The 16,607-nt window shown below is 36.1% G+C and overlaps 2 protein-coding genes across 4 annotated transcripts; both read left to right on the top strand.

Annotated features, from left to right (window-relative positions):
• The first annotated feature begins 5,291 nt into the window (after positions 1-5,291).
• LOC133878179 (expansin-A8-like) lies at positions 5,292-6,760 on the top strand. Its single transcript, XM_062316692.1, has 3 exons — positions 5,292-5,497; positions 5,606-5,918; positions 6,183-6,760. The coding sequence occupies exons 1-3, from the start codon at positions 5,371-5,373 to the stop codon at positions 6,484-6,486; spliced, it is 744 nt and encodes a 247-aa protein (XP_062172676.1). The 5' UTR covers positions 5,292-5,370; the 3' UTR covers positions 6,487-6,760.
• A 4,047-nt stretch (positions 6,761-10,807) lies between these two features.
• Positions 10,808-15,982, top strand: LOC133876985 (UDP-xylose transporter 3). Of its 3 annotated transcripts, none has more exons than XM_062315215.1 (9): positions 10,808-10,970; positions 11,095-11,131; positions 11,303-11,465; positions 11,844-12,028; positions 12,530-12,597; positions 14,385-14,517; positions 14,797-14,958; positions 15,080-15,352; positions 15,606-15,982. In XM_062315215.1, the coding sequence occupies exons 3-9, from the start codon at positions 11,345-11,347 to the stop codon at positions 15,720-15,722; spliced, it is 1,059 nt and encodes a 352-aa protein (XP_062171199.1). In that variant the 5' UTR covers positions 10,808-10,970; positions 11,095-11,131; positions 11,303-11,344; the 3' UTR covers positions 15,723-15,982. The 3 variants fall into 3 exon arrangements, with proteins under 3 accessions (XP_062171199.1, XP_062171201.1, XP_062171200.1); XM_062315217.1 differs by having other exon boundaries at positions 10,809-10,970; positions 11,295-11,465; XM_062315216.1 differs by lacking the exons at positions 10,808-10,970; positions 11,095-11,131; positions 11,303-11,465; positions 11,844-12,028 and adding an exon at positions 12,206-12,360.
• The last annotated feature ends 625 nt before the right edge of the window (positions 15,983-16,607 follow it).

The following is a 16,607-nucleotide window of genomic DNA, read 5'->3' as shown; positions in this document are numbered from 1 at the left end:
AGAATGGTTTTTTAAGATTATTGTGTGTACCTTTGCGGTGACTAAAGAAGTGTCAAAAGTCACTGCCCAATTTTCAATATTTTGGAAGGCTTTTATTTGAAAAAGTGGTATGATGTGATATAAAAGTAAATAGTTTGTGAAACAGAAAACAAAAGACAAAAAGCAATTAACAAATATGCAGATCTCATTAAGTATGTGGCTGGATTTTATGGACAAATGTCTTATTGATCTTATGGTATTAGGGAGCAATTGGGAGACTTATGTTGAGGGAGGCTAGGGGATTTATAACTTGTAGGTAAGGTTTGCACTCCAAGTTTACTGGGTGCGAATAAGTAGGGCCGATAATTTTGACATGATTTGCAAATTCAACACGAAATTAGTAGTTTAGGTTTGACGTACATAGTCTTATTTCCTATGCTTCAACACAATTCGCGCCTGACACGCAAACTGTATTGGCACCCTTTTGGGAGCGGGAGGGAGGGAGGGAGAGAGAATTCCTCAGATTGGGTGGTTGCTGTATTTACGACTTAGCAGCAAAGCACCTTCATGAGAGTGAGAGAGAGAGAGAGAGAGAGTGGTTGCTGTATTTACGACTTAGCAGCAAAGCACCTTCATGGGAGCTCAAGTGGGGGCCTTTGTGGCTTAGATTTGTGACCATGTTCTTACTAGCATTAACCAGAAAACAGGAACCCAACATCTGGCTGGAAGTTTCATTCTCATGCCGGTGGGACTATCAGACAATCCCTTGTGAAGGGCACTTTCCTTGAACCCTATTCAACAACAAATACTAAACATAACTCTTGCCTCCTTGTGGATGTGATTTAATTAAAGTTTTCCCAGAAAACGATGTGTCGGGTCTCCTTCATCACAAGTCCAGTTCCTTCCCTTCATTTCTGCAAAATTGATATTAAAATATGAGAAAGAAAATAAATTGCATTCCCTCTGTTGAGGGGCATCATGACCAGGGAAGGCAAATGAGGACCACAAAATCTCATCAAATATTGGAAATCAACCTCACTTACACTCTTACAGTAAATAAATTTCAGTAATGGAACAAACAACAAGGCAAATGATTTGTCTGAAAAGGGTTGATGTCACTAATGAGGACCACAACGACCGGAGGCATTGAAGAAATGAAAATGATTCCACTAATGTCAGTAAAGACGGTCCATATAACAAGGTTATGCGTAGTCCAATTTACATTGCAATGAGTTTTTTTTAGATAGACCACTCTAAAATATTACTCAGAAGTTGGCGAACTTCAAAAATGAAAAATTCTAGTTGCCATTCGAGTGAAGGACCCTGATTTACAAATACAGACACCACCACTTGCAAATCATCCTCTAAAATAGCCTGTCTCACCTAACTTTTGTCCTAGTTTAGTTACATTTGTTTTAGAACATCAACAATGGTGATAAACACATGATGACAAGCTAAAGTTGTTTAACAATTTATTTTCTTCACCAACACCATCTCTTTTCAATGTTCTGAATTATGGATGTTTTTGTTTTAAAAGAATAATATACAAAGAGATGGAGAGGGACGAGGGGAGAGACTTTTGTAACATATAATGTTCGAGAATCATGAAATGTTAATGCAATCTACAATAGAGATTCTTCAACATATATCCTCTAAAAAAATAAGAAAGGGCGGTTAGAAAAGATTCACACCCAACTCAGTACCTTCTCTTCAGGAGCAGACAAGAATGGTATGGCAGCCAAACAGCAACATTATTCTATTAGGGTAAGAATATAAGGTTAGGATACAAGGAAGATGCTTTTTCAAGTTCATCATTTTCACACTTACTTATCACAACTATGTCACACCAGTCGACATGACGTGTTTTAAGCGACTAAAAGTATTTTTATTTTTTTTAAATAACGGACATGGAAAGCTACTTTTATATATATATATATATATATATAGTTTATAGTTTATGAATGCTTCCAAAACTGATTACAAATGGGACATGAATATCAGGAGCCGCAAAGCATGAGCTTGCATGTGCTATTACACATGGTAGGACCGACATGATGATATCGCCACCGGTTGAAACTTTATTAGTGATTTTGGTGTCTGTCCTATAAGATAATGACAAGTTGACAACTATCTATGCCTATTAGAGGAACCCTATATCGAACTTAAGATATTTTGTTATGATATTATTATGTTAATTACTTATTCTAAAAATTTATGTAAATAAAAAAAATATATTCACACAGAAGTTCATATATCACTATCCACAACTTCTGCCTTTATCTTTACTTGCTTAGAGTAAAATGTCAAGCAACACGTCACTGAGAACTCCAACGAATATATAATATTATTTTCTATAAGCATCGAGTATTAAGATACGGTTGAAATTACACTTTTATTTTATTTTGTTGACATGACGTGGGATTGTCAATTAATTTTTAGATCGCTCTTTTTTGAAAAAATTTAAGGGCCGATTGATAATGGCCATCAGTAAAGTAGGATAAAATCATAAAAGTGTGGTGTATAACATTATTATCGTTTATTTTAAGAGTAAGGCTAGAAATCACATTTTTATTATATAGTTATTCAAAGTAACTGCCCTAACCAGCCGTTGAATCTGTCATTGTTAAAAAAAAAAAAAAAAAAGTTGGTTGGGACTGTCACATCAGCATTGTGGAATGAAAAATGTGGTTTATAACATTTTTCTTATTTATCCTAAAAGCTTAAATTAATAAAAAAATAATAAAAAATAATCATTTAATTGATATTTTTACAAGATGAAGCTAAGAACATTCAAGCATGTAGATAGGGTTGGGTATGGGTTAAATCGGCGACGGTATGAGTGTTTTTGCCTACCGAATCCAAAAATTCTGTTAAATAACCGACTTTATACCAACAATAATAAAATTTGACTATTTCGATTAAATTCGGTTTACTTTGTGAAGTCGGGTAAATATCGATTCAGTTAACCGACGAAATAAAAATTCTAGTACGTACCGAATTGAACAGATGTTGAAACAATTCTTTTATTCTCACTACTTATCACCAGAAGCCGGTAGGCGGTTGGTGGAAATAGGATATCCTGCCCACCCCTAATTCGATGCGACTCCACACAAAAAAATGAATTTTTCTTTTTCTTTTTTGGCAGATTTATGTACCAATTAATACTTCCAACTTCCAAGGCCCGCTATCACAGAAAAGAACAGTATGACATCGTTGCTTCAACCACTAAATTAACTCTACCCATTTCTTTCTTGCCCGGCCCAATATTTCCACGTCAGCCTCCAACCAATTTAATATAAGTCGGCCATCCATGTGACTCAACGTCCAACAAAAACTGGACACATCACATTTGATGTCTCACGTCTGCCACGCCCACGTCAGACTCGAAACTATATTTCGGTGGAAAATGATTATCCAAATGCAATATATAAAATGCACATCCGTACATATTTCTGCCAGATTAGTGTAAAACAAATCACACGATTGAGAGGGATAAGTAAAAACTGATATTTTGTTTTAAAGTATTAATAATTAAATTTATTTGTTTTAAAGTATTAATAATGATTTAATATCATTAAATATTCTATCGTGTTGGGTGATTAAATATTAAACAAAGAGGGTATCAAGTAGGAGTGACAATTCGTGTTTACGTGTCGAATTCAAATCGTGTCGAGGTATGAGTATAAGGGTGTGTTTGGGATTGCGATTTCGTAGACAATAAGTGCGATTTTAAACCAAATCGCAGAACATAGATCGTTTGGGAACTGCGTTTTTAAAAATTGCGATTTGAAAACGCAGAAAATCTGCTTTTTCAAATCGCAGATAAGATGGTGCTTTTTTGAAAACGCATAATTTTAAAGGTAAATTCGCGATTTTAAAGGCCAAACTGCGATTTTGCCAAACGCTTAACTGCGTTTTTAAAAATCACTTTTTTCAAATCGCACATTTTAAAATCATTATTTTAAATCGCACTTTTTGAAATCGCAAACCCAAACGGACTATAAGACTATATAAGTCAACCCTAACTTGATTCGTTTAATTAAACGGGACAGACCCTTAAACTTCAACCAGTTAATTTTATGTTAAGTTTGTGTCAAATACACAAATCGTGTGAAAAATTACTGATCCTCGTATCAAGGTCATCGTGTGATTGACGCATCAAGATCCTCTTCAGTTGATTTTTCAACGGAAAATGAGTCGATCCTTAATACACAAAAATATTTTTATAATTTTACATATATAATTATAAAACTACCCTTATATATAAATGATCGGCTTCTTTTCGAATCTTCTCCGACCGGAGAGGATCCCGGTCCGTGATTGACATAAACATGCACTTCTCAACTTGGAAGCCACTGATGCCTATGTGGTAGGATTGACAGTTGCAGTCACAGTCCAGAGGCTCAAAAGGCATGCAGGTCCTATCACCAAAGTGCTTATCCATTTCGTTGAACTGGCAAGTATGCCCCTCAAAACTGCCTCACAAAATATATTAAAAAGCAAAAAGATAGAGAGAAGAAGAGCATCGTCTAAATGATTTAGGAACCCAATGTTTTCAATAAGCAAGATTTCCGCCCATGTGCAAAGATACCATTATCTCTTCAGACCCTACCCACTCCAAATGGAAGTGCAAATTCAGCTTTCAATGGACCTAGTCGACTTATCCATAAAAGATATATAGTTATGCAACTTTTATTATAATCTCTTTATAAACTGGCGTGGTAGTCTAAATTTCGTTACAAATTGATAGAATTACGTATTTAGACTGTCGTTATCCGTTGCTATTATTAATTAGAAAGTGACTCACGTAATAAATGTCGTGTTAATTACGACGTGATTTTGTAAGGAGAAATGATCCCTACACTCATTTCTCACAACAGTCCCACAACAAGCTGACGTGGTGGGTAATATTTTATTATTTTTTTACAAAAAGAAAAGAAAAGAAAACAAAAAAAATAATAAAATATTACCCGTCACGTCAGCTTGTTGTAGAGCTATTGTGAGAAATGAGTGTATGGATCATTTCTCTTGTGTAAGAAAATTGTAATAAAAAACGTATAATAAACTAGTAGCAATAAATAAAACCATACATGATGTCATAACCCATGTAAGTTGTAGGAAAACTGTTGAGACATGCATGTGCAAAGGCCTGGTCCACGGGTTTAGCGGTTGGTAGCCCCAAGTAGAACCAGCGCACATGCGCTTGATTTTCTCAAATCGTTTTGAGGCTTTGGCCGGCTGTCAATCCCCACCAAGTGTTTGTGTGTGTGTGTCTGGCTAACTCAGTTTCCTTATAAATAGTAACCAACTCGTGCATTAATGAAGTAACAAAGCAAACCACACCTTCCCTGTCTAAGCTCCTCTGTTTTTATCACATCATAAAGCCCTATAATGGCAGTTCTTGCTCTTCTCCTTTTCATCCTTCAGCTGCACCTGCATGGAACTACCGCTGATTATGGAGGGTGGGAAAGCGCTCACGCCACTTTCTACGGCGGCGGCGACGCCTCAGGCACAATGGGTAAGTAAAGTCTTTTTTTTTTGCACATGTATATAGTTTATAATCAAACAGTACTCTCAACTTCTTCTTTGAGAATTGTGTTTGATGTGGGGTTTTTGCTTTTTGCAGGAGGAGCATGTGGATATGGGAACTTGTACAGCCAGGGGTATGGAACTAACACTGCAGCTCTAAGCACAGCCTTGTTCAACAATGGCCTTAGCTGTGGTTCTTGCTATGAAATGCGATGCGACAATGACCCCAGATGGTGCCGGTCCGGCACTATCATCGTCACCGCTACAAACTTTTGCCCGCCCAATTTCGCACAGGCCAATGACAATGGAGGATGGTGCAATCCTCCACTCCAACATTTTGATTTGGCAGAGCCTGCTTTCTTGCAAATTGCAGAATACCGCGCTGGAATAGTGCCCGTGGCCTTCAGAAGGTAGGCGAAGTAGACCTGAACTTTGCTTAATTGGCTGCTTGCTTCTTAATTTCTGTTTGAGTGTCGGGTTTGAGTCGAGTATAACCACATAAGCATAAAGTTATATATTTGATCGATTTAATTAAATAGTTAAACCTTATAATCTTAACTCGCTAATTTAGTGTTAAATTCGTAAATTGTGTCAAAAATTAGATGCCTCAGTAGCTTTCAACTCTAAAACTCTTCTAGCTCATTATACTAACGTGGTTGTATTGGTGATGACAGAGTGCCCTGTATGAAGAAGGGAGGAATAAGATTCACCATCAATGGCCACTCTTACTTCAACCTGGTCTTGATCACCAACGTGGGCGGTGCAGGGGATATCCATGCGGTATCAATCAAGGGGTCTAAAACAGGATGGCAGGCAATGTCAAGGAACTGGGGACAAAACTGGCAGAGCAATTCGTATCTCAACGGCCAAAGCCTATCCTTCCAAGTCACCGCCAGTGACGGTAGGACTGTGACAAGCTACAACGTGGCGTCTGCCGGTTGGCAGTTCGGTCAAACCTTCGAAGGGGTTCAATTTTAGAGTTTCATCTATCATTTGGAGGTAGATTAGTGAAAAGTATGTATATTTTAGCTGCCCCATGCTTTTTTACTTTTTACAATGGTAATTTGGTAAGGGCCAGAGTGTGTACTATGTAGTGGAGGTATGAGAAAGTGGCTCTCTGATGCTGAGGTGGCTAAAATAGCACCCGCTGGGCCTTTCACATAGTTATTTTTGAGAATTATCTCATTCAGGGTATACCCATTTCCCAATTGTGCCATTTGTGGTATTCAAATTTAAAGAGTAATTATAAGAACACTTGTCTTCTATTATCTATCCCAGTAATTTGCTATTCACAAATTGTTGGCAATTTGACCAGTATTTATAAAAAGAGTGTTTATGAGACTCAGTTGCTCAAATAAATTTTAAGTTCTTCAATCACTTATCAAAACAGGTGAGTCTCATGTAAAATATCTCATGCATTTTACTGAATATCCAATTCCCACAATCTTTCCCATCCTTTTTTGTTTTGTAACAAAATAATTACTATTTCTCCTAAACAATTTCTTACAAGGGTGGACTTACTGTTATAAATTTAAGTTGGTAACGGGATAATTTAGATTCTGAGGAAACCTAAACTTTTAAAGTCGTTGAATGGACCTTAAATCTCACAACACGAGTGTTGAGTGACTAAATAATTTTCTGCCAGTTTATTGCAAAACTTAAGCTTAAATAGAACTACAACCGACTTAGAATTAGGTTTGGACTAGGAGACGTGAGTTCTCGTATAAGGAAGCCTCTTACAACTTCAATTAGGACTAGGACTTTTACTAAGGAAATAAAAGATATTACTTTACATGGAAATTAATAAACTTGCATGAAAAGAAACAACATAGAAATAACATAAATACTTCTCTCAAAATCTTGAGAGAGTTGGACAGAAAATACTAATAAATTTAGGGTCCTAACACCTACACTCCCATTTTTTTTTTTTTTTTTTTTTTTTTTAAAATTCTATATGAATAGTGTAAAGTTCTAAATTATACTGTTGAATACCTATCGGTGGCCCTCCGAGAAACAAACCGGGGCTAGATTAAAATTGTATGATTTAAATTTTGGAAAAATTATATCTATTCCTTAGGTTTTTATCTTATTTGAATTTAGTCATTGAGTTTCTAATTTCAATAATATAGTTCTTAGGTTTTGCACAAATTTTAAATAGGCTCATCTGTCACTTTTTTTTTTTCCTTCTCAAAATCAATAGTTTGTAATATTTCATGTGTGTTTCAGTTGACACATTAGAATCCATATCAGCATCTAATATCAATGTCACATCATTAAGCGCAAAGTCATCCATAGAAGAAAAATAAGAAGACTCAACTCTATAAATAAAAAACATCTTCTTTGTCATCCTAATATTCTAAATTTCTAACATTATATGGAAAACCGTTAACTTTGATAAATATGTCATTATTTTTATAGGTTTATATGTATATAATATATATGTGGAGAATTTATGTGAGTTTTCATAGTCTAATTAATAAAAACTCAATGAGGATGTAGATTACGATGATCTTCAACAAAAAGGGTACGTTATGATAATTGTAATTTTAGACTTTGATTTAAACCAAGAGAAAAAAAAAATGTTGGGTTTATTACTTTATTTAATGTAATTACTCTTTTTCTTTTTAAGTAATCAAATCAAAATGAAGAAACATTTATTTACCAATGGGCAGAAAACCGCATGCTAATGGGTCAAAGCCCATCAATCAAAACGAAATAGGCATATTTTATTCAATGGGCCGTGACTCAGAAAAACACACACTCTAATGGGTTACCGAATTGACTAGGGCACCATGAACCTCTTCGATATTAACAACAAGCCCAAATACGCTTATGGAGTGCTCTTTAAATAAATACAATTCAAATTATTTTTCAAGACTAAAAATAGTTTTGATAATATCTTTTTTAATTAAACAAAATAGACATAATATATATATGGTCTGAATGTTTCATACGTCGGCGTAGGTTTAACAGATCTGGCACTCCATCTCCGGCACTCTCTGCCATCGTCTCGATCCCGCCATTCTATCGAGATCCCGTCGCCCTTGTGAATCAATTAACCCAAAAAGGAAAGACCCTTTTGATCCAAAACAAATAAAAAAGTCACTCAATAGCAAAGCCTCATAAGGGTTGTCGTTTGGCTGGCTAGGGTTCAAAGGGGTTGGGGTTCACATTTGCGATATGGGGTTCAGAGCTAGGGGTTGTACGCCTTCTTTGCTTGGTGAATATGCGATGTGGGGTTCAGATCGAAGGGCTGGGTTCAAATTTTACTCATTTTCTTCTCAATCCGCGTCATTTTCTTTAGACACATTTAAGCCATCGATAGTGTTTCAATCTATGGCTGAGGGTGTCGATCTGCGTTATTTGACTACCCTATGAATTTTCAAACGGTTTGAAACAAACCGTCCAAAAATGTAAATTTCAACCGTCTGTAAATTTATAGACAGTTTGGGCAAAACCTTCTAAAAATTTACATTTCTAGACGGTTTGAAAAAAACCGTCCATAATTAATAATAATAATTTTTTTTTAATCCATGTGATTTTTGTCACCATTTTTTTTTAATATCATTAATATCAATAATTCCAGACGGTTTGAAACAAACGGTTTGCACGTTTATGGACTGTTTACTCAAACCGTCCATATTTATTTATTTACAGACGATTGTTTAAAAATCATATGTAAAATTTTAATTCTAAACCATTTTAGAAATCGTCTAGAAAAAAAAGGGTCCATAATTGTCATTTTTTTTTTAGTGAGCCTTATGCCGCCTGCAAAAAAGAATATGAGAGAGAGAGAGAGAGAGAGAGAGAGGGGGGGGGGGGGGAAGCTAAGCGGAAAAGAAATTTGAGTAGAATACTGATGTTGAGATTCATTTTTTAGAATATTTGGAATGAATGCGTGACGTGGACAGACAGTTGGTTGAGCTAGCAGATGGAGGAGAATCAATTGCTAGGCGCTATACTTGAGTAAAGTTTTGTTCAAATCTTGGCAGCTAGTCGGGTCGTGGCTTGGTGGTTTTTATATTTATAAAAGTCTGTTGGGATTTTTGCCAAATGGCCCTTTAATTTGAGGCCCGTCTATAACTAAGCCATCCATTATACATCATGGATTTGTGTGGATTAAATTGTAAAAATTTTGTCCATTCGTGTTTTGAATCATATATTCCTACTCGATTATAGCAATGATCATAAATTGGTAATGGAATTTCACTTTCAATGGATTCAAAATGAAATATTTAACGTATACTTTAAAAATTAACTTTAATATGTTCTAACACACTTTCTTTTTTTTTTTTTTTTTTTTTTTTTTTTTTTTTTTTTCTTTTTTAATGATAATAATTAAGGGTGTACAAACGGAGCGATTATAACTGCTTTAAAATCACTAACTATATAACTGCATAACCTCTTTCAAAAGCGGTTATAAATAACTGCTAACCGCCTAGGCGGAGGCAGTTAGCGGTTATAAAGTTTAGAAAAAACGGTTAATAACCAATAACCGCTTATATATATAATTTTGGATTTGTAATGTTTTAAATTTATATTTAGATTGTTCTGTTTTAGATTTGTATTTGTTCATATTTTGGATTTTGGATTTAAAACCTGCACTAAAACTGAAGCAAAAGTGGCCAAAACTGGTACAAAATCTGCCCAAAACCCAAATTAAAAAGCGGTTATACAACTGCCAGTTATATACTCAATAACCGCTAACCGGCAGTTATAAAAAAAATCGTCTTCGCCTAAACGATTAGCGGTTGCAGTTGATAAAATACAATAACCGCCTAGTTGGTTAGCGGTTTTAGCCAATTACCGTCAGTTATAACTGTTTGTACACCCCTAATAATAATATAAGTCGAAAATGAATGTGATCATACATTGCCTACTTGGCACATCTCTTGTTATAAGGACAAAGCAAACCGGTCAAAACGCACACTTCAATAACTACCACTCCGTGACACATGAGCAACTTAATTAGTTTAGGTAAGACATCAATTAGCTAGCAGCTACGTTAATTAATAGGTGACTTTTGCTATCATAATCAAAACCAATGGGACAAGGGGACAACCACATTAATTGGGTTATTGGGGCCTATTTATTACGACATAAAGATTAATTCCAAGTACATCATTTAAAATGTTTTAAAACAATATAGTAACAAATTTATTACAGAATTTACAGGGTAACGTACATAAAGATTGTGATCACCTATAATTCTTTGTTCAATTATGAGGGGGGTTTGAAAACTATATATAATATAATGTATATAGTTTTTTTTGTAAAAGTTTTTTGCTCAATAAATTTGGGCCAGCAAAAACGACGCCGGAGCCGATGTTACTGGTAATCTCCCTTTCAGTCATTTTCGTTTCATTTTCCTCAAAAGCCAGACTTGCTGACCATCAATGCCAGAGCTCTTATAAAAATCCCAAGAGCTTTCCTTCGGTTTCACTTCCCAGATTCTTCAAACGGTGACTCTCTCTCTTTCTCTGTAGCAGATCTAGGGTTCATGATTGTAATTTGTGCTAATCGCTATCCCCATTCCAATTTTTCTTTCTCATTCATTGAAGCTTTCTGTGTTTGGCATTGTCACAGCTGAGCCACCTTGTGCGATAAATTATGTCCGACTGAGGTACAATTCGTGAATTTCTTGTAAACATTATGTACCTACGTGTAGTTGTGTTGAATAAGTACATGTATACGTATACGCAGACAAGTTTGTGTATGGTATAGATGTGTGCTTGTAATGTGTATGAGATATTGATTGTGAATAGGGGGAATTGATATTTTGATAGATCCATAGAGGTATCGAGGTGGGGCTTGGAGAGAGAGGTGAGGGGGAAAGATGAGTGAGAGCCAGAAGTTCCAGCTGGGGACCATTGGGGCATTGAGCTTGTCGGTGGTGTCGTCCGTCTCGATCGTAATTTGCAACAAGGCGCTTATTAGCACGCTTGGTTTCACATTTGGTGAGTATCCCATATGTATTCAGCTCATAAAACTAGTACTGAGATCATGGGTTCTGTTATGCGATTTACATGCCATTGAAGAATTGATTTTAACAGGAGGCGATTATTTAAATTAATGTCTTGGTAAGGAAATAGGAAAGAAAGCTCTCATCTATGAAAAGGCTAATATTTTTCCTTTTAAGGGTTATGGTTGTAGAGGGTCCAAAACCACCATGTGGGGTGATTGATTTTGTATCAGGGAATGTGGTCGGTAGTAGTTAGTCATTTCTCATAAATGTGGTTGTTTTGAATTGTTAGTGTGGTGTCGTTGTTATTTGCTCAACTTTTGGGTCTTTGATGTGTAGTTGAAGATACTAACTTGCAATGGGTGGTGCGCAGCCACAACCTTGACAAGCTGGCATCTTCTGGTCACATTTTGTTCTCTTCATGTGGCGCTATGGATGAAATTGTTTGAGCACAAGCCTTTTGATCCAAGAGCTGTAATGGGTTTTGGCATACTAAATGGAACCTCCATTGGACTTTTAAATCTTAGCTTGGGTTTCAATTCTGTTGGTTTTTATCAGGTAACCTAGTCTAACTTATCGTCCATATTCTGTGATTGTAACATCATATTGTTTTATCAATGGGATCATTATGCTATATCGTTCTCGTTATATGCCAATCCCATTCTGAAGTATAACATTCATGCGTTGCTAGTGCTTGTGCTTCAACAGATTAGTTGCTCGCGCTATGTCAAAATGTAAAAAGAGTTCAGTATACGGAATGTGCGTATGTACTATGTGATTCATGCAGTCTGAATAACATGGGGTCATTCTTCCCCGTGTCCAAAGCCTGCCTGATCCCAAAACATGGTCCATGCGAATACATAATTTTAGATTTTAACTTGTGTCTTGAGGTATTGTGTGTTGATAATACCATGTTTTATGAAAGTGATAATATATGTGACTTGACTCTCTCACCCCTTTTCTTATCTTAATTCTGTCACATTACTGATTCATCAATTTAAAATATTAATTAGGCATGTCAGTTTCTTAACATTTATCTCTTTTGGTTTTGAATGTTAGATGACAAAACTGGCGATCATTCCCTGTACTGTTCTTTTGGAGACTCTTTTCTTTAGGAAAATATTCAGGTAAATTTAAATTAATCTCCAATCCGTAATGTGATAAATTTGCGGCATTTGTCTGTGTTCTTCAAACGTATGTCATGTGTATGACTTCTATCTAATTTAAATAAAGAACTTTGAGCTCTCTGCTTTGGATTGAATTTCTATCTCGTTAGCCCAATATCTTCCTATGAATGCATATGCAGAGGTGTGCATTGCTTATGCCTTCTATACCTTAATTGATTATTTTGATATTTATACATCTTTTATTTTTATTTTTTAAAATTTCTGACCTGGTGGTCCACTAGTAAAAATTTATGTATGGAAGATGCATCTTCCTGCTTAATCGAGTAGGCAATTGTGTTTGTTAATGTTCTGTTAATTTGTCTAGTATCTTGAGTTTTACTTGTTTGGTTTATATATGGTATGTGTATAGAACTTTAAGTTTCTTGTGCAGCCTAATATTAAGGTGTTTTTGGTACATTTGTGCCCAGCCTATAACATGCTTGCATTTGCTTGATTTTCTGCAATTTTATGTAATGTCTGTGTGAAATATATTAAACATGCTCATATGCAAAAGGATACAGTGTAAAGAGTTGATTAATTATCTTATTACAATTATGAAATGGAAACAAATCTTGGAAAAAGATGCTTTATGGTTTTCATTAGACGTAGGGTTCTGGTACTTGCCTTGGCGCCACTACCAAGAAAGAGTTTTGACTTTGCAAAGCACTTTAGGGACATATATTGTAACGCCCCCATTGTATTTGTGCATTTATAAATACCTTGAGGCGCTATTGCCATCCCTCAACATGAAACTTGCAGCGGAAAATACCTATTTCATGCTTTTCTAATACATACATATACTTTACTAAAACATATTTCATGTGATAAAATTTTAACTAGTTTTGAAAGGGGTTTGCTTACTTGTCTAGCTAAAGTCCTTCGTCACTGTACCTCCTTAGTGTCTTGCTCATCACTTGCGATTTATATCATATTGTTAGTCGTGGTTTAATTTCCTGAACACTAAACCTATTTCACATTTAACCACCTATTAGCTCCCATGTAGTATTTCTCACTTATCTTAAAATTAAGTTAGGTTCTGTTAAACTCCTTGGTTATTACCCTATGATAATCGTCTTGGTTAAAAACCACTTAAAACTGTTATGTTAGTCGGGGTTCCAACTTACCAACAACCTAGGTTTTACTTTACTCCTAATTCTCCTTGAACCTCATTGTGACCATGAAACACTTGAAGATGGCCTAAGGTGACCATGAAACACTTCCATCATTGTCGAAGCCTAGCCCAATGGAGATGGCCTTTGGCACTAGTTGTTAAGAGGCTTGTAGTAGACCTACTGGCTTGAAGGCATTTGCCACCTAGAGAATGTCGAAGCTTGGGACTAGAATGAAGAGGTCACACTTGTGCATATGAATGGTTATCTTGGGAATGAAGTTTAGTATGACCTTCACAAGTCTACTAAATGATATCTGTACAACTTTTAAAAGGCAGACGTTCGTGTGATATTTAATCTTTAATTTGGTCTTCAGTAATAACCTAAACTTCTCTCTTTTCTTTATTGTCTTCCTTCTTTTTCTTGTGTGAAAATCTATAAATTTCTTCAGTGGCTTCTGCTTGTTTTCTGACCTATGCATGCATGCATTATGATCTTGCTTGTCTATTATAGTTTATCCAAATGAAGTGGGTTTCTGCTTTAATAATTTGTGGTGAGCCTGTTCTGCCCTGGATGTAATCTAGATGTACTAAACATTTAATTACACTGTGTACTGATGCTTCTTTACCTATATTACAGTAGGAGTATCCAGTTTTCACTCCTCATTCTTCTTTGTGGTGTTGGAATTGCAACGGTGACTGATCTTCAGCTCAATGGTCTGGGTTCTTTCTTGTCTCTGCTTGCAGTTATCACAACCTGCGTTGCTCAGATTGTATCCTTAGCTAAAGTGACCTTTTACTGTGTTGCATGTTCTTTGTACCAACTTAGTACTTACATGTATCTAGGAAAAAGAAGAATGGAAGAGAGAGAGAGAGAGAGAGAGGATAAGTTTCATTTGTGGCCAGAGCAACTAGCAGGTTGTATATGTAATGCTTCTGCATTGTACAAGTAATAGTCATATGTTACTGTACGGCCTGATCTTCTTCCTTTTTTTTTTTGGTGGTTAGTAAAAGTGTTTCTGTTGTCGAACAACTTAACCAGTTATTTTCAGATGACGAATACCATCCAGAAGAAGTTCAAAGTTACTTCGACCCAACTTCTATATCAGTCTTGCCCCTATCAGGCGATGACTTTGTTCATCGTTGGCCCATTTCTGGATGGGCTTTTGACTAATCAAAACGTTTTTGCTTTCAGATATACCCCTCAAGTACTGGTAAGAATTGCCCCCGCCCCCTCTCCCTCCCCCAGGCACACGTTGGTGGAAGGTTCTTTTTCTCTTTTTCTAAATACTGCTTCTTAATTTAACTCTTATATGTATGTTATCTTCATTGCAGTTCTTCATTGTTCTGTCCTGCCTGATTTCTGTCTCTGTAAACTTCAGTACCTTTCTGGTTATTGGAAAGACATCTGCAGTCACCTATCAGGTCCTAGGACATCTGAAAACCTGCCTAGTTTTGGCCTTTGGCTATGTTCTACTTCATGACCCATTTAGGTGGCGCAATATTTTAGGGATTTCGATTGCTGTAGTTGGAATGGGACTCTATTCTTACTGTTGCACTGTTGAGAGCCAGCAGAAGGCTAATGAAGCATCTGCGCCATTGGCCCAGGTAGTTCAATTCTACACGCTTATATATGCAAGGGTTTTCATTATTTTTAGATTATTATTGATGAAAAAAATTAGACAAAAATTGGATCTCCCACCTCCCAAAGGTCTTTGTCTCTACGCTCTCTCTTTGAACTGCACACATCTAATTTTACTTTTATTTTGTCATACCTGTTTTATTTCTCTTTATTCCTATAATCCTGTAGTATTATTTGCTTGTGCAATGAATATACTGAACCTCTTTATTTTTGCTGTAGGCAAAGGAAAGTGAATCTGATCCTCTTTTAAGTGTGGAAAATGGAGCTGCGATTTTAGGTGATGGTGTTGTTCCAAAAGCCCCTGTATGGAATTCAAACAAGGACCTGCATGCATAAATAAAGCCTTTGCGATCGCTAGTAATCATTTTTCTTTAGATCAAAATTGGTAGACAAACCAGTCCAGCGATGAAGATGTTGCTGGTAAGGTCATCCATGTGTTGCATAGCAACCATTTAGGTATCTGAGCTTGTAACTGCTCTGGAATGATATGGCAGAGTTAAGAGGAATAGTTTATCTTCTTATATAGTAGTTTTGGTTATCAGTTTTGTATGAATCAGGCTTCCCAATGGAATGCATACCAGAATTGAATATGACAATATGTCAATTGTATACTCTTATTTCCAAACACTGAAAGATTTGCATAATTGTTTAGTGTTGAGACAGTGAAAACCCAGCATCTGTTATCACCCCCCTCCCCAAAGAAAATAGCTTGCTTCTTTTATTTTTTATTTTTTTTAAATTACCATATAGGTCTATTTGGCATTGTCAGTACAGTGACCACATGCCGCTCACCGGAAAGGATATGAGAGAGAAAGGAGGTTAGAGGTTTTGTCAGGGTGGATCCAGCGGGACAATTCCGACGCTTAAGTCAGTTCGGTGAGAGTGAGAGGAAAAATTGGCAGTGTTGATAAGGCAAATAAGGCGTACTTGAGTAAATGCCCTCCTGTTTCATTTATAGGTCTTCGTCCCCTGCATTCCTTTTTAGAATTATAGGAATTTTTACTAGCAATATGTTATTAACGTGGTCCGTGGAGATTATTTCCTCAAGTTTGTTAGGGGAATGTATGACGTGAGTAGGCCGTTGGATGAGTTAGTAGAGTGGGGAATCAATTGTTGGGCATTATACCTTGGCGAGAGTGCACATGAGACCTTGTTGGTTGCCTGGGCCTTCCAAGCTCCTTAACTATGGATCGTCCTCTTTCTAGGCCTTCGATTGTGGCC

This window comes from Alnus glutinosa, chromosome 9, assembly GCF_958979055.1.
Source record: "Alnus glutinosa chromosome 9, dhAlnGlut1.1, whole genome shotgun sequence".
Taxonomy (NCBI): Eukaryota; Viridiplantae; Streptophyta; class Magnoliopsida; order Fagales; family Betulaceae; genus Alnus; species Alnus glutinosa.
This window is presented reverse-complemented; position numbering and strand designations above follow the sequence as displayed.